Source organism: Rhinolophus hipposideros, assembly GCF_964194185.1.
Source record: "Rhinolophus hipposideros genome assembly, chromosome: 11".
Taxonomy (NCBI): domain Eukaryota; kingdom Metazoa; phylum Chordata; class Mammalia; order Chiroptera; family Rhinolophidae; genus Rhinolophus; species Rhinolophus hipposideros.
The window spans coordinates 48549323-48575585 of NC_138057.1; the positions used below are offsets into that span (position 1 = coordinate 48549323).

The 26263-nt window shown below is 32.5% G+C and overlaps 1 protein-coding gene across 8 annotated transcripts in view; it reads right to left on the reverse strand.

Annotated features, from left to right (window-relative positions):
- AGTPBP1 (ATP/GTP binding carboxypeptidase 1) overlaps nucleotides 1–26263 on the reverse strand; it is a 131661-nt gene that overhangs the window by 69355 nt on the left and 36043 nt on the right. For all 8 annotated transcript variants that reach the window (XR_013994386.1, XR_013994387.1, XM_081065354.1 and 5 more), the window contains exons 4-11: nucleotides 26025–26092; nucleotides 23019–23082; nucleotides 22462–22608; nucleotides 20348–20479; nucleotides 18469–18562; nucleotides 15103–15140; nucleotides 11561–11769; nucleotides 9018–9195 (exon numbers count right to left, since the gene is read on the reverse strand). Coding sequence is in view for 6 of the 8 variants with exons in the window: in XM_081065354.1 (XP_080921480.1) it covers nucleotides 9018–9195; nucleotides 11561–11769; nucleotides 15103–15140; nucleotides 18469–18562; nucleotides 20348–20479; nucleotides 22462–22608; nucleotides 23019–23082; nucleotides 26025–26092 (930 nt within the window). In the remaining 2 variants the exon portion in view is untranslated. The remainder of the gene's footprint in view (nucleotides 1–9017; nucleotides 9196–11560; nucleotides 11770–15102; nucleotides 15141–18468; nucleotides 18563–20347; nucleotides 20480–22461; nucleotides 22609–23018; nucleotides 23083–26024; nucleotides 26093–26263) is intronic.

The following is a 26263-nucleotide window of genomic DNA, read 5'->3' on the forward strand; positions in this document are numbered from 1 at the left end:
TGAAAATACAGCAGGTTTCTTGGTGAACATAAAAATGAGTGTGACTTTTAAGGAAATAATAATGCTAAAATAAAGAATTTACATATCATTGGAAAATAATAAGCTAAGCATGACTTGACTTGTAGAAGTGGGAAAGTGCTAAAAGAGGCAAATAAGCAAATGAGCAAATGAAGGGTATAGCAGGCCAAGTAGTTTAGATTTTTAACCTATGGAAGATCAGCACTGAGGATTTTCAAGAGGAACATGGATGAATCCAACTAAACTTTTTCAAAAGATACTCTGGGAGGTATGAGAGAGAGAGCATGCATGTGGAGGGAAACCAATTAACAGAGGAAAAGACAATTGTCAGTAATGCAGATGAAGAATGAATACGCATTAGAGAAAAACTCAGGGAACAGAAAGACATGAGGACCATCCATGGATGTGGGGGAGACAAGCAAAGAAAAGTAGGAGAGGGCTTTGAGAGTACTCCTGAAAGTAACCAAGTACTTTAAAACAAAATATAGAATATTTTAAAACGATACTTTTCTGAACTTTTTTATTTTCTAACTCTACTGAAGAATAAATATAATTGTACATATTTAAAATGTACAAATATCAATGTATACATTTAAAGTGTATGTGATGATTTGATATATATACACTGTACAATGATTATCAAGAAGATCATAACACATCCATTACCTCATATAGTTAACAATTAACACTTTTTGTGTGTGAGTGTGTATAGTGAGAATACTTAAGATTTACTCTCAGAAACTTTCAGGTATATAACACAATGTTATTAATTATAGTCACCATGCTGTTCTTTAGATCCTCAGAACTTAATCTTTTTAAAACAGAAAATTTGTACCCTTTGGCCTCATCACCCCATGTACTATAATCTCCAGCCCTTGGCATCTAACATTCTATTCTGTTTCTATGAAATCAGTTGTTTTATAAGGTTCCGCATATACGAGTAAGTGATACCATATGGTACTTGTCTTTCTCTGTCTGGCATATTTCACTTTGCACAATGCCCTCCAGATTCATCCATGCTATTGCAAATGACAGGAATTCCTTTTTTATTGGCTGAATAATATTCAGACATCTATCTCACATACTATTATATGATAGATATATCTCTATTTTATATGTATAATACAGATAAAAATAAAATATATGTGTAGATATAGATAATCACTTTTCCTTTATCCACTCATCCCATAAAGGATTGTTTCCAAATCTTCTCTATTGTGATCAATGCTGCAATGAACATAGGTGTGCAGATATCACTTCAAGATAATTATTTCAATTCCTTTAGCTATATACCTAGGAGTGTGACTGCTGGACCATATGGTAGGTGTTTTTAATTTTTTTGAGGAACCTACATACTGTTTTCCATATTGACTGTACCATTTTACATTACCACCAACACTGTAAGATTCTGTTTTCTCCACATCATTGCCAATATTTGTTATGTCTTGTCTTTTTCGTAATAACCATTTTAACAGGTGTGAGGTGATACCTATTGTGGTTTCGATTTGTATTTTTCTGATGATTGGTTATGTTGAGCACCTTTTCATATACCTATTGGCCACTTGTATACTTCGGGGAAATGTCTATTTGAGTCCTTTGCCCATTTTTAAATTGGATTATTTGCTTTTGTACTACTCAGCTGTATGTGTTCTTTATATATTTGAACCCATATTTAACCTCTTATTAGATATGTAGGTTGCAAATATTGTGTTGTTTCCTTTGCTGTTGTTTATCTTTTCTAAAAACAAACTATTAGTTTTGTTGATCTTTTCTGTCTTTCTAGTCTCTATTTCATTTATTTCTGCTCTAAACTTTACTATTTCCTTCCTTCAGCTAACTATGGGCTTAGTTTGTTCTTCCTTTTCTGGTTTCTTTAAGTATAAGGTTAGGCTATTTATTTTGATCTTTCTTTTTTTCTTAATGTAGGTGTTTACTGCTATAATCGTCCCTCTTTGTACTGCTATTGCTGCATCCCATAAGTTTTGGTATGCTGTACTTCCATTTTTATTTTTCTCAAGATACTTATTTTATTTCCCTTTTGATTTTTTTTCTTTGACCCACTGATTCTTCAGAAGTGTATTGTTTAATTTTGCAGCTTTACTCCTGCAACTGATTTCTAGTTTCATACCATTGTGGTCAGATAAGATACCTGTGATTTCAATATTCTTAAATTTGTTAAGACTTGTTTTGTGACCTAACATATGACCTGCCCTGGAGAATGTTCCTTCTTCACTTGAGAAGAATGTGTATTCTGCTGCCATTGGATGGAATATTCTGGATATGTCTGTTAGGTTCATTTGGTCTAAAGTGTCATTCAAGTCCATTATTTCCTTACTTTCCATCTGAATTATCTATCCACTGTTGAAAATGGGGTACTGAAGTCCACTACTATGAGTGCATTGCTGTATCTCCCTTCAGATCTATTAATGATTGTTTATTATAGTTAGGTGCTCCAATATTGGGTGCGTATATGTTTACAATTATTATATCCTCTTAATAAACTGATCCCTTTATCATTAATTACATAATGACCTTCTTTCCTCTTATTAGTTTTTGACTTAAAGTCTATTTTGTATGGTAAGTATAGCTACCCTTCCTTTTGATTTCCATTTGCATACAGTATCTTTTTCCATTCCTTCATTTGCAGCCTATGAGTGTCCTGAAAGCCTAAATGAGTCCTTTGTAGGCAACAGATACTTAAGTCTTGTTTTTTAATCCACTCAGTCATTCTAAGTCTTTTAATTGGAAATTTTAAGCTATTTACAGTTAGAGTAATTGTTGATAAGTAAGAACTTACTATTGCCATTTTGTTTACTGCTTTGTGATCATTTTGAAATCTCAGATAACTCACAGATCTCTACGTCTCTGGAAAATTGTGTTCCTTTGGTAGTGTCATGTTTCCTTGCTTTTTCATTTCTGAGGGTTTTGTGTTGAGGTCTGCATATTTGAGGGCACAGTCACCTCTTCCAGCCTTCATGGATTGGTATGGTGGGGAAAGACTTTCACCTGAAGGTGGTTGTGAGACCACTGACTAGGTAGGCTGCAGCACAGTCTCTGTGTAGCTCCATGAACTGAAGTCAATGCCAGCGTAGATTATGGGGGTCTTCTGTGGCTAATACTGCAGAGGTCCTGCAGGTAATAATGGTGCCTACAGCAACTGAGAACGTCAAAGGCAAAAAGTTGCTGGGTTTTTCTTGTTCTCCCTTTATGCCCACAGGAGGAAATCCTAGCCAATGCGATTTCTCTTGCTGCCTCATCTGGTATGCTGGCACTCAGAGATGTAGCACAGCTAGGGTCCTGGAATGAAGCACATGCAAAACTACCCCAGTGTTTGGGTCCTGGGGCACAGGTGCACTTGCTGTGGCCATTGGTGTCTAAGGTGCGAGAACATGAAGATCTCTCGTGGAAAAGGGGTCTGGATCTCTGAGGCTTACCAAAGTGACTCCAGCTAGAATGAGATGCAGCACAGCATGGGTCCACAGTGACAGCTCTGTCCCTGCTAAGTAAATTCAGCAGGTGGGACTCCAGGCCGCTCTGTCACTGGGTTCAGTTTTGGTGAAGACTTGGGAAACCTTGATAGGAAAGGCTATAGATGTCCACAGTGGTGATACTTACTAGGGTTCTCCGATTCTCCTTTTCTGGCTCTGAGGAGAACCCCCCTGGTGCTGAGATGCTCTGGGTTGGGGAATGGAGTGACGTATACAAATGCTTCCCATATTTTTCTATGGGGCGATCCTCAGTTTTTGTGTTCTGCAGTTTTTTAGTGCTTCTTCAAGGTAGTCCAGAGCTATCCCTGACATATTTTCATGGATTTATAGCTGTTTCTTTTATTTTTTTTATTGTATTTGTTGGGGAGATGAACACTGAGAACTCCCACCCCTCCGTTATTTTGCTGACAACACCTTCTTTAAACTCTTTTTGATTTCCATGTCCAATGTGACTTATTTTAGCAAATATAGACTCCTCCCTACCCCTCATGTATCTGTCCTCCTCCCCTCCCTTTGGTAACAGAAATTCTGAGTTTTCACTAGACATTATAGACCCCAGCCTCCCTTGCAGTAGTTACAGTTCTGTGAACAATTTTGGCCAATGATATGTGAGGCAAAGTGGTAAATACAACCTCCAGGGCACATTCTTTACACACACAAAAAGAAAATAAAGACCTGCCCTTACCATTTTCTTTCATTACCATTTTCTACATGTACATGAGGAAACCACCAGAGGAGATGATTAAAAAAAAACAAAAAAACATTCCCTCTGAGGACCTAAAGGAACAGAGGTTTACTGCCCAGAATTACTGCCCATCTTCTAGAAGGATATATGAGGGAAAAACATCTACCTTGTGGCAGTGTAGCAAAGGAACCCTGGAGACAACACCTAATTCAAATCCTCCACTTACTAGCTATTTGACCTTAACCAAGTTACATGAGTTATTTATGTCTCATTTTCTTCATCTATACAATGGAGAGACCCACTCATTGTGCTCTTATGAGCATTAAAGGAATTAATATATGTAATGTGACAAACACAGAGTATGTGCTATAAAAATGTCTGTTATTACCATCGTCGCTTGAGTGACTGCAGTACTATCCTACGTCACTTTGTAATAGCAGCTCAGTCTCTCCTAACTAACATAGTTACCAAATTGCTTTAAATTCTTTTGAAAATAAACAGCAAAAAAATAAGTATTCATATTGCATATGGTAACCTGGGTCTGTTTATGCAGTTAGTCATGAATAAACAGGGAAAGAACAGACATTTGGAAAAGAACTGTTGAAAAAAAAGAAAAGGAATTAATTCAGAAAAGCCAACTGCAAATAAGAAAGATGACTACTTGAATAAGGAGAAAGGAAATAATAAAGATAAAGGAAATAATAATAAATAATAATAAATAAAAATAAAGGAAATAAGAAAGAAAAGCCAACGGCAAACAAGACAGATGACTACTTGAATAAGGAGAAAGGAAAATGCAGTTCAGCATCAGAGAGAAAATGTTTTTAATTTCTAATAAAGCCTTTCAAACATTTTCCTTTATGTGGTATTTTCCTTTGGTTTTATACTCCAAATGTGATATGCCATGTTGCTTAGGGTAAGTATCTGAGACCTTCTTTTCTATTCTAATGATCTGTTCTTGTACCGTTATCAATAAATAATTATTATAGCTTAATTATACAATTAAAATCAAGGAATAAAAATCATTCCTTGTTAGTTTTCAAAGTGTCCTTGATTCATTTATAGTAAAAACAAAAAATCTGGAATAAACCTTAAATGCCTATCAATAGGAAATTAGTTAGATAAACTGTACTATATCTGAATGATATAACGAACTGAGTCAACACTTTTTGTAAAGGTTTTAGAAGGTACATACTAAGGGATTTACTTTGGTATTGCTATTGCTCTTATAAATGTGATTTACTTTCCCTTTATGTTTTCTAACTGATTTTTGTTGATATATACATAAAACACACACACACACACAAAAGCTACTGAATTTTATTCACTTATCTTGTAAATAGTACTTCATTAAACTTTTATTTTGCCTAACATCTTTTATAATTGATTTGCATGGATTTTCTACATGGACAGTAATATCCTAAACAGACATTAACCAACTTTATCTCACTCTTAATGATTAAGACCTTTCCTTTCCCTATTTTACTAATTTTGCTAGAGCTTTCAAAATAATATTAACTAATCATGGTTGAGAGAAGCATCATCTAACATTTCATTACTATTTATGATGCTGGCTATTGATCTAAGTTAGATAATACTCAGCTTGTGTGGGAAATATTCCTAGATTCCTAAAGAAATTTTACCTGGAACTAATAATGATTTTTATTAAATCTCTTCAGGGCATTTACTGAGATAATCATTGATAATCATTAGTTTTCTTCCTTTGAACTACTAATGACAAATTTTATTAATTAAAGTATTTTATTACAATGAACTTACTTTCTTAAAAATAATCCTTACTTTGTCAAGATGCCCTATACATGTAAAAGCTGTTCAATTCAATTTGCTATTATATTAGCATTTTTATGTTTATTTTCATGAATGACAATGATCTGTATGTAGGTGATTTCAGATTATTCTCTAGTCTTTTATTTCTGCATCAGGCTGGCTTTTAAACTTTTCTTTTTTTCTTTTTTTTCCCCCTATGCTCTGGAAAATAAAGCATAGGAAAATTTCTTTAAAGTTGAATTTATCTATAAAGTCATCAGCATTTGGTGTCTTCACTGAAGATAACTTGACTGCATATTCAATTGCAGGTTTTCTACTGTTAATTTTAGTTATTCATATTTTCCTAAAATATTATCTATTTCAATCATATTTCCAAATATATTAACAGGAGTCATCTTTAGCATCCACCTAGATTGGTTGAACCTCTTCTATTTAACTTGACAAGAACTTAGAGGTATATTAAAATCACCCACTAACACTGTGTTTCTACCAATCTCTCTTTATTATTCAAATCATTATAGCTTTATCTACTTTTGCTCTAGTATTTGACAAATTTGCTATTATCTACCTTGTACAAAATAATCTTTGCCGTCTTGTTTTAAACACTCTGTTCTGTATTTATATTTTGTATGGTAGTAATACTTCTGTCTTAGTACCTGGTAAAGCTGGTAAAAACAGATACACATTTGCCAATCTGTTTATTTTCAAGTTTTCCATCTTTCTGTTTTAAGAGTCTTCAGTACGGGTCAGCTGTTTTTCAACCCAATCTGAAAGTCTTTCTCTTTAATGGAGTATTTTATCCATTTAGATATCTTTTCACTGAAACTGATTTGTTGGTTCTTGCTTTGTATTTAGCACTCTCAAAATTTTGTGCTTTTCTATAGCACAATTTCCTTGCTTTTTCTATAGCAGTGATGGATGGACGCTCTCAAGAACTTTTCCAAGAAAAAAAAACACCATAATTTTATATAGAATGTTGAAGCGTTCGTAGTCTCTTAAGTCCATCCATAGATTCCTATAGTTCAACAGATTTAAGTCTAAGGATCTGTTTAGTATTACATAATGAACAGTTTGTAATGTTTAATACAATTACTCTGCTACCATGTCTTTCTGCATTCTTGACATCTTAATTCATCACTGGCGTGGCTGGAATAATATTTCATGTAATTACCTCCGTCAGGGTACCTGGATAATATACTTCCATACCCTTACATACCTCGAACACATCACCTTCACATATGGAGGGCAACTGATAAAGGTTCAGAAATCTTGACTCTTTCTTCAAATCTCTGTAAATGCTACTTATCTTCTGGCATTTAATACTGAAGAAAAGAAGTCTTGAGGCCAGCTCAACTCATTCATCAACAAATGTTAAATGCATACTTATGTCTCATGCAATCTAATGGATGCTGAGGGTAAAATGAAGAAAAAACATAGTTCTATCTTCACGGAACTAGCTGAAAAAAGTAAAAAAGTAATGATATGGGAGAAAATAGCAAAATGTTGTTTTCTTTATGTGCATGTAGTTGCTATCAGAACCCTCCTTTTACATCTTAATCATGAAGGCTTGTTAGTCGGTATAAATCTCCATTTCTAGTTCAGTGATCTAGCAGTCTGAGATGAGTCAGAAAAGGAGCCCTACGAAAAATATCATCTCTCATTTTTCTCCCCATGTTTGGTGAATTCACTACACTAGAAGTCAGCTTTCTCTATCTATCCATGTGATTATTCTAGACACTGTATAAAGAACATTCTGAGGTATATCCTATCTTCCTCCCAGTACCACTACCTGGCATTTCATAGAAAATTTTCACCAGCTTTCTACCAGTTAGAACCACTGCATAAATCCCCATAATCCTACAATGAGATATAGGAGAGAAAGGGATCCAACTGCTCCTTGACTATCCCTCTAAATTAGGTGCTAGTGGTATCTCAACTCGAAGCCGGAGATACTGCATTTCATATTAGGGTGAGTAGAGAGTTGACACTCTTCTTTAATCTATGACTATTCATATCTCTACCATGTTTGTTGCATATTGTATGTTTGTTCCATGAAAATGTTCCTTTTACCTAGTTCTCAGATTCGGTACAGATTTTCCCCTATTTTTAAAGTCTTTTGGTAATTTTAAATGGAATAGAAAGAAGAAATAAAATCATTGCTTTTACTTAGCTGTCTTACTCAAGCCCCAGACTTTGTCTTAGATTTTTAAACCTTTTAAAGGAAGTTTCTGAATAATCAATTTTGACATTTTGTGTAGACTAAACTTATACTTTAATAATTAACTATTTTAAATAAAATCATAAAAGTACATGCTATGATATTACCACTGATAAATCTGTATCAAGCATAATAAAACTAATTATAATTACTTGAAAAATCACTTATTTCAAATAATTGCTTTTAAATATAAAAACCTTCAATTTTTTTTCAAAAGTTATCAACTGATAAGAAAATAGAAATTCTATTAATAGCCTAGACTACTTTCTCTTTTCCATTTTGTTAGATTTTATCAAAAATATTCTACTTTTCCCCCACATTGAGAAGTTTAAACTCTTACTTCCTATACTATGTATGTACCTACAACATTATACAGAAAACGGCAAAAAGCCAACTTCTGATTATTCAATGTTAAGCATAAACCAAAACATTTTTGGTGATTATGTATTTTTAACTTTTAAAAAATGAAGTTCATGAAAGAGCTACAAATGTAAGCCCAAATATAATTACCTAAACATGTAATGTTTACATTCTTATGCTTTGAAATTTTATATAAATGTCAAATGATGTTCCTATGTGATGTTGAAAATTTTTCACAGTTCACATTTATATATATATACACAATATCCCACACTTCTTTCCTTAATTACTAGACCTTAGTTTCTTGTATATAAAGAAATATTTGTTAACTAAAATACAATGTGCAAATTTATTATGTTAAGGCCTTTTTTTGCTGAGGAGTTGGACACAAGTAAAAGAAAAGGTGACTGTCACACAATTCCAAGAACCACCGAAAGCAGGCAGTAGTATGTGGTCCTACCTTCAGGGGGTAAGCTGTAGAGCTGGGCCACAGGTCCAGTCACAGGAATAACTGGCAACTGGAAATGGAAAGAACTTTTAATCGTTGGGAGTGGCAGGCGATTTTTAGGGAAACACTTCCTCATTATCAAACTGGAGGTGTTGACAAGAGGATCAAGGGTCCTGACAGCCAAACATTCCTGTTTTTTAAGAAAAGAAAAATAAATAAATAATGTGCCTTTGGTGAATAATTGAACCAATTTTACATTACTTCATGAAGTAATACATTAATAATTTTCGAGACAAGTATCACAAAAAAAATAGTACTTTAATATAATTACAAAATAGCTTTGACTATTCAGAAGTTTCTCTTTGTTAAGATCTTCATGTGGAAAATTCAGCAGTGCTATTTCTTAATATTTTAACTAATCAAAAATCAGTACCATCTTTAGTACTAATAGTCACCAAAGTACTAACTAATATCTATGAATGACTTGGGGGCATTTAGCAAGCCTAGCACACAAAAAAAGTTAAGAGAAGAAAAAAAATTAAGAAAGGTATAAGAAATAAAAAGGAACGTACATTTGGTTGAACCTTTATCAGTTATCATACAATAAGTACACCTCTAATAAGTTGGCTGTTCAATTCATAAAGAATAGCCTGGAAAATGGAACTACCCTATGATCCAGTAATTCCACTCCTAGGCATCTACCCGGAGAAATCCAAAACTCCAATTCAAAAATCTGTATGCACTCCTATGTTTATTGCAGCACTTTACACAATAGCCAAGATATGGAAACAACCGAAATGCCCATCGGTAGATGACTGGATTAAGAAGCTGTGGTACATTTATACAATGGAGTATTACGCAGCCATAAAGAAGAAAGAAATCTTATCATTTGCAGCAACATGGATGGATCTAGAGAACATTATGTTAAGTGAAATAAGTCAGAAAGAGAAAGACAAGTACCATATGATCTCACTTATATATGGAATCTAAAGAAAAGACTATGTGAATGAACTAATCAGAAACAGTTTTGGGGACACAAAGAAAAAACCAAGAGTTGTTAGATGGGTGTGGGGGGGGGGGGTTGGGGATAAGGGGAAAGGTGAAGGGATTTGGAAGCAGCTGGTAACCACAAGATGGCCTCAGGGTTTTTTTTGAAAATTAATTTGGGGAAGGTATTCAATAATGTTGTAAAGATTTTGTTGGGTATCCAATGGACATGCGTCCTATTTGGGAGACCACCTCAGGGATACTGTGGATACCTGATCATGGCATTGTACACCAGAAGGTAAACATTAATGAATGCCAACTATAATTTTATATATATAATGTGATGGTTCAGTGTGAGGTCGGAGGGATAGTGGATGGGGGGAGGGGGGTTCACAGTATGAGGGAAATAAATGATGAACGTCTAAGTATTACCTTGTCTTGTACACCTGAAACTAATAAATAAAAATAAATTAAAAATAAAAAGAAAAAGAATAGCCTGAATATCACGGTTGTAAGTTTTAAGAGTCTAATTTGCTGTCCTGGTACCTAATCTTAAGCAGAGCTAATATGTAAGGGTTTGAAACTATGTCTACAACACTATTATTATTGACAACTGACATTTAGATGGCACTTTTAATACCCTGTACAATTTTTAATACAAATCTTCACATTTGACCTGTCAAAACATGAGAAATTAAGGCTTAGAAATGTTAAATGGCATAATCAAAGTCACCCCACTCTTCCTCATATATCAAATATCCACCACTGCCTATATTAGGAATAGTAAAAACAAGTGTATATGATTGATCTAGGGGAAAAAAAGGGGGAAAAAAGGAAGGGTAAACACAAAATGTGTGTTTCTGTATCTTTACACTCATGTAGAAAGGGGTTGTATAATATGTTGTGTGTAAGACCAAGAGGGCACAACTGAGATATTATTAACTGGCTGGAATTTTCAAAAAGACAGTTTTCTTTCTAATAATAATAGTCTTCAAAAAACAAAGGGTTGCATTGTAACATCCCTATACCCCAGAGCTAACAGTCTTCTACAGATGCTAGAATGAATCTTGTTCAAGATATTGTCAAGAATGTTTGCTTACAATGGCTGGCAGAAGAAGAATCCCTAACTTCAGGTTTCAACTTTTGTACTTTCTCTGTTTAAAATGCTCTATGAAAAAGGAAGACATTGAGAATACTCACAAACAGAACTGCTTTACCAACTGTAAAGGATCCATAAATATCTGATGAGGAGAACATATACAACTAACGTACAGCACATCCTAGAAAACATGGCTATATGGAATCCCTTCCTGCACAATGGATGGATTTATTTATCTCCCTTTTACCTATGGGGGAAAAATCTCACACTGCAGAGATATGCATTGAGTACTTTCTCCAACTCATTCTGCAGTCACATGTGAGAAATAATTATGCCTTTTGGTTTTTAATTTTTTAAATATATTTTTAAAATATATTTTGAATATTTTTAGAAATATTAAGTTTTCCTAAGAAGCAAATCATATTATTAATACATAATCACAATAACAGGAAGAAAATTAAAAACTCACTTGCGAAGTGTTATAGAGAATTTTCATCCCATTGGCATCAATAAATGCTTTTCTTCCCAACTTGATGTTTGTAACACTTTTTAAACTCTGTAAAATTCCTTTCCGAATGAGCATGTTTCTATGCCGATTATCATGGCGGTGCCAATCTACATAAATTGTTAAAAGGACTTGGACATATCCTCTGTCTACAGCTCTCCTGGCATTTGTTTCTTTAACAAAAGAAAATTGAGAAAGAATATTTTTTAAATGACACGAGTAAAAGGTAGAATAAATCAAATTAAAAATTTAACCACAACACTGTAATGAATTACTGTTCTTCTTTTCCAAAAGACTATGACAACCACATAAATATTTTTTTCTAACAAAATAAATATAAGTTCCAGATGGCAAGTTATAGTATTTTCCAGAAATATGTACATACATTGCTTTGTGGTTAACAGACAACAAAATTGTCTTTAATGCAATTAGGGCTACATATTTTTTAATGTAGCCCTAATACTAACAAGTTTCATGTATTTTAAAACTTACAAATATACTGACTTTGATTATATGACTTTGAAATATGTAAGTCCTTAACTTACTAGCTGTGAATATGATTTTGTTAAAAGCCAATAACATTATTGTAACTTGTTACAAACTTTGTTTTTCCATTGAAAATAATTGCTTTAATTACTCCCCACAATTATATGACTATCCATGCAAAACAATGCTACATTAAAAATACTTATACAACTTTGTAATAAATAAAATGTAAGGAACATTATGTAATTAGAAGATGGTACTTTCTGATCATTAATTTTTTAATGTAATGGAAACTACATTAAAGGTTCTTTTTGTAAATGGTCAATTTTATTGGGATAGAATTGAAACAAATGCACAAATTTGACCTATTTTGTTATTTTTTAAATGTTAACATTTAAGATTATTAACCAAATGGGTGCATTTAAGTAAGATGGCAGCAAGGGAATCATATCTCAGTTGACATCTTGAGCCACTCAGCACCACATGGGTGGGCCAATTAAAAGAGTACAAGATCAAGTGGAATATAAATCCATTTGAGGTTGTTCAGTTACAAGGGAATATCGATCTCTTCCTAATCTACGCTTACCTATAAAATGATCCCCTGCGTCATGGCATGGACACTAAGATAATGCAACAGAAAAGCTCTGCTGCTTTTATTTGCCTCAAAGAATTACTACATTTCCCAAATGTGCTAATACATACCTAAAGTATAAAGACATTGAAAATCAACAACCTTATTAATTCCTCTCTGAAATTATGTTCTGACATTAAAGAGCTGAAAGAGACTCACATAGTGGGGAAGGGTTGGGGAGTTCAAAGGTGAAAGCTTCAAAACTTCTGTATCTGGAAGACCTAGTTTTGCTAAGGGTATGGCTATTTATAACATCAGTTCAATAGTTTTGACTTACAATAGTTTCATGTATTTTAAACGAATATACACAGTTTGTTTAGACCAGCTGGAATATACACTACTTTAGCTTCTAGCTGTGAATATGAGCTTCTTAAAAGACACTATGATCATTGTAATTCCTGTTACAAATTATGTTTCCACTGGAATTCTCAATAGCCTAAATGGTATTTCAGGAAAATTTTTAAATTCTTTATTAAAGATCAAATAAAAAATGTGCCAGTAATTCAAATACAGGTGCTGAATGATCCTTAAGAAAAGTGAACAGAGCTATCTGCAATCTGCAACTGAGCACAATTAAAACAGTTTAGTAGGGGGTTTTATTCAAACAGTTTAGTAAAGGCGGTTTTATTCCTGTGTTTAGGACACATAACTCACAATCAGCCTATGTCTCTTCTTCCCTTTCTAGTTAAAATACAACTTAGGTTTCCCTTTACATTGCAGATCTAATTTAGATTCCAGAAATGACAGCTAAGCTGCCTGCCTTCCTGTACTGCGTGTGTACATTCTTTGCTTTACACTCTCTCAGGTTTATTACAGTAGTTTTATTATTCTTTTAAAGTAAATTACTGTTCCCCGTCCCCCCAAAAAAAGAAATCAATGAATGAGAATGCTCCAAAATGTCATAGTGCATTTAAAAATATGCAGTGTGCCACTTAATATTATTTTGCATCATTAAATATTTACCCTATTTAGTGCCATGTGCCAATTGAAAAAAATATTAAATATAAACAAGAGTTACTCTACTTGTCAGTTACTTTTTCACTGGATGGAATAAACAGATATGTTTACCCACCATCATCCTTTGAAGGAAAAGAAGGGAGGGAGTAAAAGGAAGATTACTATTTAAAACTGAAGATAGCAGATCTCAGTCATCTTAGGACAACTGATTTCTACAAAATAGTTGAAACTTAAGAGGGTTTTAGTTTTTACTGACTTAAAATTAATGTCTTTGTCATCAGTGATTCTGAAAATTAGTAAGCTTTAGTAAAAGTTTAGTTTTAATTGCTATTTAATCTACTCCAAATCAAAAACATATGCCTATATTAATTTAAAAAATCATCTTTAAACAATTTGAACCACAAAGGGCACAGCAAAGCAGTGCTACAAATATCTTTTGAAGTTAACCCAAGTACTCTGATCTTGGTCTAACGTTTATCACATCATATATAAAAACAAAGCTATATGGATAACCTAACTGTGTATCACACATTTCATTACAAAGATAAAACTGATCACTGAATTTATATACTCTGGTATATAATACTAATACACCAGGTGGTTTTTAAATTTAATAAATCATTATTTTACCAACTATAAGATATACCAGTCAGTCATGTGCTACTATTCAAATAAACAATTCTGGTCATTCAAACTTAAGGGCAAGCTGGTCTCACCCTTCATAATTTGAGGGGAAAATAACAATGAAAGCCAGATCTTTAGGACTAAATGTGGTTAAATAAGATATTAATCAAATAAACAGTGGAAATGGGGGTGCTAATTAAAATTGTTATTTAAAACAGAGATACTGAGTATCTTGGAGAGAAAAAACAATGTAGGTAATTACTCTTCAAAGGCAACATATGATATGACACATTTACTCTGCTTCAAGTTTGAATATAAATAGTGCTTTAGTTTGTCAGTAAATTTAGCAAACTGTAAATTTACATTAAAAGTCATTATAACATTATAAATTTGAATTTATGGTAGAAATAAAATTTCTAATAAAAGGGCTCTAAATTAATCATGTGTGTTACGTAGAGAGAGTAACATACTCTTCACAGCAAACATTCTCAATACCAGATTAGCTTCACTTTTTAAAAAAGTATACTTATGTAATATTTACATATTACTTTCCTCTACTAACAGAGATATTTATGTTTTACTAGTAACAACTTAGAAAAAAGAAGTCAACCTACTTGAATAAATTATAGCTCAATAAACAGAGACATTAGTTATGACATCAACCGTACTAAAAGATAAAATCAACTTTGACATTAAATTATTACAAACCAGCTTTATAACTATAGACTAAATCTACATTTCCAGTTTAACATTGTAGATAAATTCTCAAAAAAATAGTATCTAGTATGTCTAGTATTTAAAAACTTACTTGATTTTAGCAATGCAGCAAGAGTGTCTAAAGCAACCCTGTCAACATGAGAAAACACAAACAACAACAAAACTAGTAAAATTAATCTACAATAGTAAATTCATACAATCTTTTCAGAAAAGTAATTATCTATTCCAAAAGTCATTCCTGTTATAGTCAGTTACATATGGTGTTTCTCTGTATGCATCTCTCCTTTCAGGTTAAAATCAAATATAAGGAAGATTGAACTATCAACGGAAGAGCACCAAAAAAAATTTTAAAGAAGAAAATTAACAATATCTAAGTTTTATGTCAGAGGTTAAATGAATGAAATCAATTATTATAATTATATGTGACCCTGACAGAGTTCACACAGGAATGTTAAGAATCATAGATCCTAATTCACAAAGAAATTAAAACAAAAACAAGTTTTAACACAAATAAAGCTCATAACTACAAAATCCTATAGGTATTTGTAGCTACCTGACTATAAAGTATTTTAGCTCTATCAAGCAGTAATCCTAACATTTAAGGCGATAATAAATGTAAAATATTTTGCAAATAGGAGGTTTGGGGAGAAGAAGTAGGAGCCCTTAACATTTTTCAGTCGTAAGGCACCAATGAGAATAATGAACCTAATTAATGTCTCAAAAACTCTTACTGCCCATTCGAGGACAAAGGAATAGCCTAAAAAATTGAAGTTACTTATATTTTCTTTGAACATAAACACTGTTACATACACTGAAATCAACTGCTATTAATCACCTTTAAAAACATATAACATCACTATGGAAAACCTATAATTGGTTTTTTTTTAAAAGAATTACTGAAGAAATGGTTACTTAATTTCAGTAACTTTATAAACATAAGGCTACATACTATAGTACCTCTTAGTAAGATTTCAACAACTATGATTAATTTGCATAAAAATATGTACATTGTCAAACTTAAGCATTTCACTCATCATTAAGCATTTGTTGAATGCCTACTAGATACCCACAGTAGCAGGTTCTTCACGGGTATAAAAGTAGAAAATAAATTTATCCTAGATAATTTTACAACCTAGATAATGTAATAAAATGTAGACATCTGTGGGGAAAAAAATACTCACAAAATTCAAAGCAAAAACAAAGTAAAAGCTGCATAGATTAGTGGTAAAGGAGACACAGCATTATCAGATGTTGATTAGAAGATTTAAGATGGATATTGGTTTATAGTTACATCTGAAACAATAATCCAGGACTAGGCACTGAGCATGTGCTCATTTATAATAAGTGCTCATTACTGCTACCCTCTAGAGCAAGTCGTTAACAACTATACTTTGGTTTTTTGATAAATATAAACCATTATTTATAACATTTGTAAAATAAGAACAAAAGTATATGCTTTAAAAATATATAAATTCATGCCTGCAAACTCTCAAAATAATGTGAAATTTTGGTAATGGTAAGTTAAAAGTAAATAAAAATTATAAAATTACATGCTAAGTTTCCATAGCACTGAATGATCAGTAAAAAACATTCCATAATTATAATTGTGCAATAAAATATACATGAAACTGTACAATATGGCTTTTAAATTGGTCAAAATTAAACAAAGAACTAAATGGTCTTTCAAGTAAAACAGCAAATTATGAAAAAGATGTGTGTAGCAAGACTTGAATAAATGCCAGAAAATGTTTTAGGTGCCTCCAAAATGTGTTTTCCAGTTTAATTCTTAACATAATCCTGGTCCAGAGAATTGGCCCATTTTATGAATAAGGGAACTAAAGATTTCAGATTATAACATGCCTTGGGTCCTATAAAAACTAATTGAAACTGAACTTATCTTGTTGAATTTCTCTGTTGAGAAAGAAAATTATGAAATCAGAAATGTCAGTCTCCTCCAAAAACATATGCTGAATTCCTAACCCCCAGCACCTCAGATGTGACCTTATTTGGAAATAGTGTTGTTGCAGATGTAATTAGTGAAGATGAGGTCATATTGGAGTAAGTGGCCCTTAATCCATCATGACTGGTATCCTTGTAAGAAGAGGAAAGACTATTTAAAGACAGACACATGAGGGAAAAACACCATGTGACAATGGAGCCAGAGATTGAAATAAGCCAAGGGAACATCCAAGATTGCCAGCAATCCACCAAAAGCTAGGAGAAACAAGGAAGGATTCTCCCATATATTCTCCCAATGCTTAAAGGGAACATTAGCCCAGCTGACAAGTTGATTTTGGACTTCAAGCCTCCAGAACTCTGAGATAATGAATTTCTGTTATTTTAAACCATCAAATTTACACTCAAAAGGGCACTTAGTCTCAACAGCCCTAGGAAACCAATACAATCACTTAGATGCAATCACTTGCAATGTACTCACAGGATTTTACCATCTACAGCTAAATCTTCATTCGAAATTATAAAAATTTACTTTCAGAAATAGTCTTTCTCTCTGCTGGCAGTTGTTTATAACACATTTGAACCAAATCAAAGGGCTTCTGACAGTTTCTAATCCTTGATGTTTATTCTTCAACACTGGCAAAAGAGGGGTATAAACCCAGTTCTTTCTGACTCCAAAGACCATCATGCTTGTTCCATAGTTCCACTAGATTGAAAAAAAATTACGAAGTTTGGTGCAAAGATATCATATAAATGACATCTAAGATTTGTTTCAAAATACCCCCCAAAAAAATAAACAAAAGCTTGGAAGGAAATAAATGACGAAAAATGACAATGTTTATCAACTGCTGAATATAATAACTAATATAACTAATTCAAGACAATTAATTAGTTTAATACAATATAAACTCTATGTATATTTTTAAAATTCCATAATAAAAAAAATTTTTAAAGAATGACCTCAAATATGGCTTAAGAAAATACTAAATATAACCAAACTGAAAACTGCTTTTATTTTCTGAAGACCAAAAATGAATATGTAAATCGATACAAATATAGTTTCCAAAATGAGAAAAAAGAAAGAGTGACAACATTTTGGCAAAAAAGAAATGTGTAAATTTAAAATACGTTCAGATAATTGTGAGAATGAAGTAGTCATTAAAAGACTACAAAATTGATAAGGGATATAGTAGGCATTCAATGAATGTTTCTGAATGAATGATACTGTATAAATGATCTTTTTCCTCTTACAGTATCTATGAATGTTCAAAGTCTAAAATTCCATAACACTATATTCCAAAAATTAAAGTTTTCTAATTTTGATATACCTTTGAGGATTAAACTTTATACTAAAGAAAATCTTTATCATAGTAAAATCATTAAGAACTAAGAAAGGACCCTAGGTACAATTTAACTCAACTCCTAATTGTACAGATCAAGATGATGAGGCCCAGAATAATTAAAGCATATACCTCTATTTACACTCAAAACATTTACTCACTTCATAAGACCCGAATTCTTCTTACTAAATGGTCCAATGATTTTAAACATCAGTTCCACAACTCCATTTTTCCCTAAGGATACTGAATTCACAGCTGGGAGGGGAAGAAAAAGATATAAAATGACTTAAAAACTTTAGTAAGTAGAAATGTATAGAATTGTTGATACATAGCCAAAAACATATACAAATTGTTTAGTACATGGGAACCCAAGTCCCTTATAAAGTCCACTTTAGATAATCACTTGAAAAAAAGTTTTTTGCTTAATTTTTTTATGAGAAATTGCAGAGAAATTCTAAAAGAAGTTGTATTAAAAAAATATTACTACAAAAAATACTTTTAAGTTGCTCCATTTGCTTCTTCAATAAATTTAGTGAACTCTACTAAATACCACGTCACGGGGATTCTGAGACAAAAACAATGTCTGCCTTGAGAAAACACAGTGTAGGAGAGAATGACAGAAACAGTAAACAAACCAATACTAACTAAATTACTTTCCAAATAGCTTAAGACTTGTAGGCTATTGAGGTTACACCAGTGAGGAGTCCCTAAATCCACAGTGAAACAGGCATTTCTGGAGAAATTGATGCCCTGACTCAGTCTTTACAAATGAGGAGGAGTTAGCTAGGATAGGAGTTGCAGTAAGAGGTGAACATTATTTAAACATTATTTAAAGAATTACAAACCATTTACTAGACATCTAGTGGTTAACTCAATAAAACGCTACCAAAAATGTAGCTCCTAAGGTGTTGTATGGGACTTTAATTTCCTCTGTATCTATTTATTATTCCAGTATACCTTTTAAATATCTGTCTGTGCTGCCATCCTTTTTTCTTAGTGGGGGTATTCAGTGGTTTATCTGTTTTATTTGTAATCCAATTGTTTTATTTAGTTAGATCAGCTGGGTTATTTTTTTATTATTATTTTATAAGGTTTTGGGTGTTTTTTCTTTACTATTTCATTCCTCTTCTTTCCTTAAGTTTATTGCTCTGTTCCTAACTTCTTTGGAAATTCATTTCCTTATGTTCTTTTTAATTATGTGTTAATTATTTAAGTGTTCAAAGCTATTTTCCTCTGAGGACACCTTTAGCCACACTGACAAAGTATAGATATAAATACACACAAACATACATATAAATTTATACACACACATATACCTATATGCACACACGCACACATCTACCACTTTATCGTTATTTTGCAATGAGTTTTTGCAACAATATGTACAATTTTGGGTGTTTTGTTAACCACCCCAATTCCATAGTCAAGGAATAGAAATAAAATCCATAGTTTATGGGGTTGAGAGAGAGAGAGAGAGAGAGAGAGAGAGAGAGAACGAGAGAGAGAGAGAGAGAGAGAGAGAGAGAGAGAGAGAGAGAGAAAGAGAGAGAGAGATTTTATGTGATGCTATCTCTCAGTGATCCCTTTTCTCTCCAGCTTCCTCACAGGCTCCTGTACTATTTATTTATTTTCTGTTCTGCTACTTCCCTGATGATTGCTGAAGATAATTAGCTCTAGGTGACTATGCTACCACATGCCATCCTTCTCAACTTTCATCTCATTTGCGAAAATCCAAACACAGCAGTTTTTCCAGCTGCCAAATACCCTCCTATTCTTCCACATCTTTCCCACAGGCCACCAGCTCCTCCCCCTCACTACAGGCCTTTACCCACTGGGGGAATTAATGAGAATCCTCAAGACTTTGTCAACTCACTCCAGATCACTTTGGTGGTGGTAGTGTTAGGAGTTATAAAGAACCGTATTAAGTATCTTTCTTTGTCCACAAATTTTAGAGATTTATGGAATTAAGGTACTTTTAACTTTTCATTTTCTGTAACTTCAAAACACTGAGTTAACTAAAAACTGCTCTGAAATACTCACAGTTTGCCGAATATACTCGTAAAAGTTGAAGACAAGGCAAAACCAAGCGATGATTCTGCAAATTCTGTTTGACCAAATTCAGGGTTATATTCAGAGTTCCATTAATTCTAGCTTTCACTCCAAATTTTCTGTCTGTTTAAAAAAAATAAACAATTTATTCATAGGTAACTTTGAATGAAATGAAGAGGTCATAAAGCAATGAGATATTTAAAACTTGTATTATGAATTCATATTATCTAATGTAAAGTTGCCCTGAAATATCTACAGGTATAATCAATTTCTTGTATGATTCTAAAAATATTCCCTTGACCTTTTAACATGGCTTGAAACAAAGTACTAAGAGGCAGGAGAGGGGATAGGGCAGAGGGATAGGGGTTAGAGTAGCCCGACACTTAGACTGTCATGACAGGAAGATATGAACTGATCCATTACACGTATGTATATGTCTGTCCAGTTCCACATATTCAAAAGAATACCATCACATGGTTAAATTAAAGACTTAAATTAATAAATGATCAACTTACATAGAAAATAATCTAGCAAACATTACCAAATAAATTTCTAAAGGGATCTAATTCTTTTTTTTAATTGTTTTTATTTTTCAATTGCAGTTAACATTCGATATTATATTAGTTTCAAGTATACAGCATAGTGGTTAGACATTTACATAACTTACAAAATTAAAGGGATCTAATTCTTAACACAGAAAAGGAAGAGAAGGTCTTAATTTTTATCCTCACAAAGAGATTATAATATTAAAAACAACCTGAATAACAAGAATTTAACAATGTTAAGAGTTTAAACAAAAAAAGTAAGCAGGACCAGCAAGCAAAATTATTTCATCAACAAGAATTTTAAGTCAAAAAGAATTAAATATTCCTGAGGGAAAATTATTCTCCTCTCACAAGAAAAAAGAAAGGATAAAAAAATCACTCAAAAAATTACTGCAGTGTCCTCGAATGACAAAAATGGAAAACTAGGACAATAAAGAAAATAGCACAAATTTAAAAGCATTAAAGAAACTAAACGAGCTACAACATGAAAGAGATGTTAAAGAAATGCAAATATAAATTAAATACATCAATGTCTTAATTTAATTTCATGTAAAGCAGAAGAAAGATAATCTGGTTCTAAATAGAGGAGGAAACATGATATAACAATATTCATCAAGTAAGATTTTCTCATTTTATTCTTCATTTTCAGCAAAAATCTCAGAGGAGAGCCCTTAAATCTCAAACAAAAAGAAAAGAAAAATAAGAGACAGCTAACAACATATTTCTTAAATAAACTTTATATTTGTTTAAGTCTTAAGGCCCCTAAGATACCTGGAAAATTAAAGTTATCTCAGGAATGCTTTAAGACAACTTATTAAAAATAATACTTATACAATACATAAAGATATGCATGAAATATAAATACATAAACTGTATAAACATACATACACATACACACTTTTTAGAATAAGCATTTTAACCAAATACTTCAAAGTTTAAAACCCATATGTATGCTACAAGGCAATGGCATAACTCTTAAAAATCACTATTCAAAGAATTTAGGAAACCATTTTAATCTTTGTACAGAAAGACAACTATAAATGCCTTTATCTGTTAACCTAACCTAAATTAGCTTCCTCCTTTGTCTTCTCTATTTGCGTTTTTCAATATTTTGCATTATAATAATCGGCCTTATAATTTTTTACATCTCTTTTGGTCTTCTTAACTAGACTGTAAGTTTCTTGGGCACTGAGACTGTGCAGTGCAAATATGACTATTAATGAAAAGCAAACACATTTTACCTCCAGGTTCCTCAAAGTATTCCCATCTTCTCGCCTCAACAATACCCATGTTATGTGTATCCTTTACACACACACCAAGACATGCTTGGCATTCTGACATCTTTTTCTTCCTTTTTCTACCATATGCAATGGAATTCCTCATGAATTTAGGATCCTCAATTCTTGCACGTCACTAATTAACTATAAAGTCATTCCATGACTAAGACCAAGAAAAGGCAGTAGCATTTTAGATTTAAAAAATTGACCAATTTCAAGGCACACAGAATCCATGTCACAAAGATGGTTCCAGATTAGATAATCACACAAGTGAAGCCCTTACCTTTCGGTCCAATCTTCGCAAGAACAGAATGAATATGTACCATTAGCTCCTCGTTAGGGGGAGAGTCTTTGCTGGCATTCACAAGTAACTGTAACAGTATTTGTGAACCACCTTTGGCCACTAAGAAACTTGCTCTTCGACCGCCACCTGAAAGAGTTTTCATTTGTTTAAACAGCGAATCCTCCGATATCGCAACTTGTTAGCATTCAAGAAATACTTAAAGTGATGACTTCTGAAATCAAACAAATACCATCAAAATCAAATTCTGTTATATTTCATTTATTTCTATTAGAAAATAGTACAGAGAGTAAATATAAATGATCCCAAAATTCTATGTTCAAGGCTCTGAAACACATGGGCTTCAGGGGTAATTTGAGGGATACGGAAAAATACCAAATCAAAGTAACAAGAAGTGAGTGTGACATTATCAGTTTCCAAATTGCAATACTCAGAATAGCCTCTATGTGAGTACCAGAAAATTCCTAATAAAATACACATGACACATTGTTGATCACTGTTTACAAACATAAATGAGACCAAAAGAAACAAAAACTTACCAGCTGACACCAGCTCAACAAGAATGCTTAAGATATTAAGTGTAGTTTGAAGATCTTTCGTGTTCTGAAATAAATAGTTTATTTGCTTTATTAAACCATTGTAAATTTGTGATTCCCAAACCTTTTCTCTTCCTGTTGGGAATTACCTATCTTTTACAGATGACCTTTCCAATTGCTCTAAGAACAAATATATTCAGGTTTCCACTATTCTTAGTTATCACTTCACTCTCTTATTCTTGCCCGTAAGAATTTTCGCAAATAATCTGAGCTATTACTTTCTTAATACCAACATTATGACAAGAGAAAGTAATCTGTCATTTGAATTCATCATCTTCTACTAAATAGATAATACAAATAAATGAAACAAAATATAAAAGGCCCTTCAATGTATTTACGGTGACTACCTAGTCACCTAGCTCCCCTCTCAGAAGACAACTGTTATGAGTTTCTTATGTATGCAGCCAAAGATAATGTGCACACATAACGAAATCCACATTAATATATGTATATACAGATTTACTTCTCTACCTGGTATTGTCCTACAGATACTATTTTGTACATTAAAATTTTTACATATCAGTAAGTAGTTTCTTCATTCTTTTTAAGGGCTACAGGATATATTCCATTACATTACTAAGCCATTGTTTATGTAACCGGTCACCTACCAATGGGATTTTTAAAAAATCTTTTGCTATTAAAAAGTTGCAACAAAAAACTAAGTACATATATTTACATGGGATCAAATTCCTGGAATTTCTGGGTGAAAGAATATGAGTATTTATTTTGCTGGCTATTACTAAACTGGTCTTCATGGGGCAATTTATACTTCCACCAGCAATGTGGAATAACAATTTCCCAAAGTCTGAGCAACCAGTCTAATATGAGAAAATGTTTAAACATTGTACTTGGTTATTGGTTACATTTCTCTTATTAAAAGTGATGACTGGATGGGGAAAATGAAAAAAAAACCCAAAGCAGAATCACTGCCTATTCAAAGAACTGACTCAGCCCCAGAGTAGAGGATTTTACAATGTTTATACAGAGGAATTTCAGAATTGCTGTGTATCAGTAACCTGCATGAGACTCTTATTCTTCCCCTTCCCAAAAGGAAATGAGTGTTGTGTCTGCTTCATCATTTCAGCTGACAGACTGATTGAATCAAAAAGTCCCATCCAGACCAGGTAGAGGACTATGCATTAACCAGACCCTTGGCTTAGTATTGGAGGTATTAACTGGACCACCAACTCTCTGGGGGAGAATTCGGAAGAATGACAGGGACAGACATTTGTTAAAGAGTGGATTGTGGCAGCAATATTGCTCTGTGTTCAGCAAACTGATGTCATATTCTTCCTAGGTACATAGCCAAACCATTTTCCAGCCCTTTTGTAATTATGTTTTGTGTCATGTGACTGAGCTTATGCTACTGGAACCTGAATGGAAGTTGCATTGTTATTGCTAAGCCTTACCCAGACAAGACTGCCATATGTAGTTTGCCACCTCTCAGTTCCCATCTCTGCTGATCTCAATAAATTGTGACATTAGCAAACGGGAAAAAAAAACACCCAGTGATGCTCAATTTTCAAATGCAATTTGCTTCTTTCTGGGAACTGTCTGTTCATAACCTTAACACATTTTTCTATTGGGTTGATTTTTTTTCTTACTAATTTGTGGAAGTACTTTATATATTACAGAAATTATACGAGAATTTAAACAAAATTATACAAAAAAATATGAAATATATTTCCTCAGTTTGCCAAATGTCTATGGTGTTTTTTTTCCGTACACTTTTGTTAATATAATTGAATTTATCAATCTTTTCTTCTATAATTACTGTGGTTTTTTCATACTTAGAAAAGCCTTCCTTGTAAGATTATTTAAAAATGTCTTTCATTACTTCCTCTAGTATTCTGATTTTATTTTCCATGTTTAAATATTTGTTTGATATGGAATGTATTTTGGTGTAGGAAGTAAGCATCCAACATTAGGCTTTCCTGCATGGCTACCAATTTGTCCCAGCTCTACTTATTAAGTAACCCCTCTATCCCACATTGATCTGAAATGCTACCTTGAATTAAGTAGTACTAAATTCCCATAAGCCTATTAATTTATTTTTGGACTTTCTATTCTAGTGCACTGATGTCTACTACTATGCGAAATTTATAAACTATTTGAATTACTGAAGTTTTATAATGTTCTCTGATATTTGGAAGGACTAGTCCTTTCTCATTTCTCTTCTTTTTCAGAAATGTCCTTTCTACTCTTGCTTATTATTTTCCCTTTGAACTACAGAAACAAAACTGTTCGTATTTTTATTGAGATTGCTTTAAACTGACAGATCAATTTAGAATAAATAACAGCTTTATGTCATTTTTCATAAGAAGCAATTCCTATTAAAAAAGAAAAACATGAACTCACACTCTGTTGTTTCTTTTCAGGCTCTATCAAGATATAATTGGACGTGTAACATTGTGTAAATTTAAGGTGTACAATAGTACTCACTCCCTATCTTAACACTGCACTGAATAAAATATAAAATCCTGATTCTAAATATATCTTACTGATCTACCCAAAACTTTTACACTGCCACAGAAATTTAATTATTATCAATGTAATATAGTTATTCAACCAATATATGTAGTAAACTAAATCAGGAATATATATCAGCTAACATAACACAATAAATGAGAATTTCTAATATCAACCATTTATTTTAAGCTAAAGACTATTTCCTAAGCTAATACTTTAATTTCTATTACCAACTAGAATGGCCTATTAAGGTTTAAAATACGGTTACCATTATAATCATAGGGAAATATATAATACTTAGAGGTTTACCTAATACATATTAGAATGTTTATACCACCATTCCAAATGTTAATTTAAAATATAAAACAAATTTCCATTCATTGGTTTTACATCTAGGATAAAAGTTTTATACTTCATATATTCTTTTTTCTTCAGTACTGGTTGGTATCAATAGGTACACAAAATCTGTCAGTGATTTACCTCTAATGTTGACAGCAGAACTTCCATTCCTGTAGAACCTTTGGCTGTCATTTCTTTCCTTGTTTTTTCTGAAAAGTAGAAAAAAAAATTCTTCTAAAATATGAAAGAAAAAAATTACAAATGGTTTTATTGTATAGCTAATGTAGAATCAACAAGTCGCCTTTGGTTCAGTAAACATTTTAGATTGGTTCTTAGATGTTCCTCCCTGCTGTTACTAATTCTACTCTCTGAGGACTTCC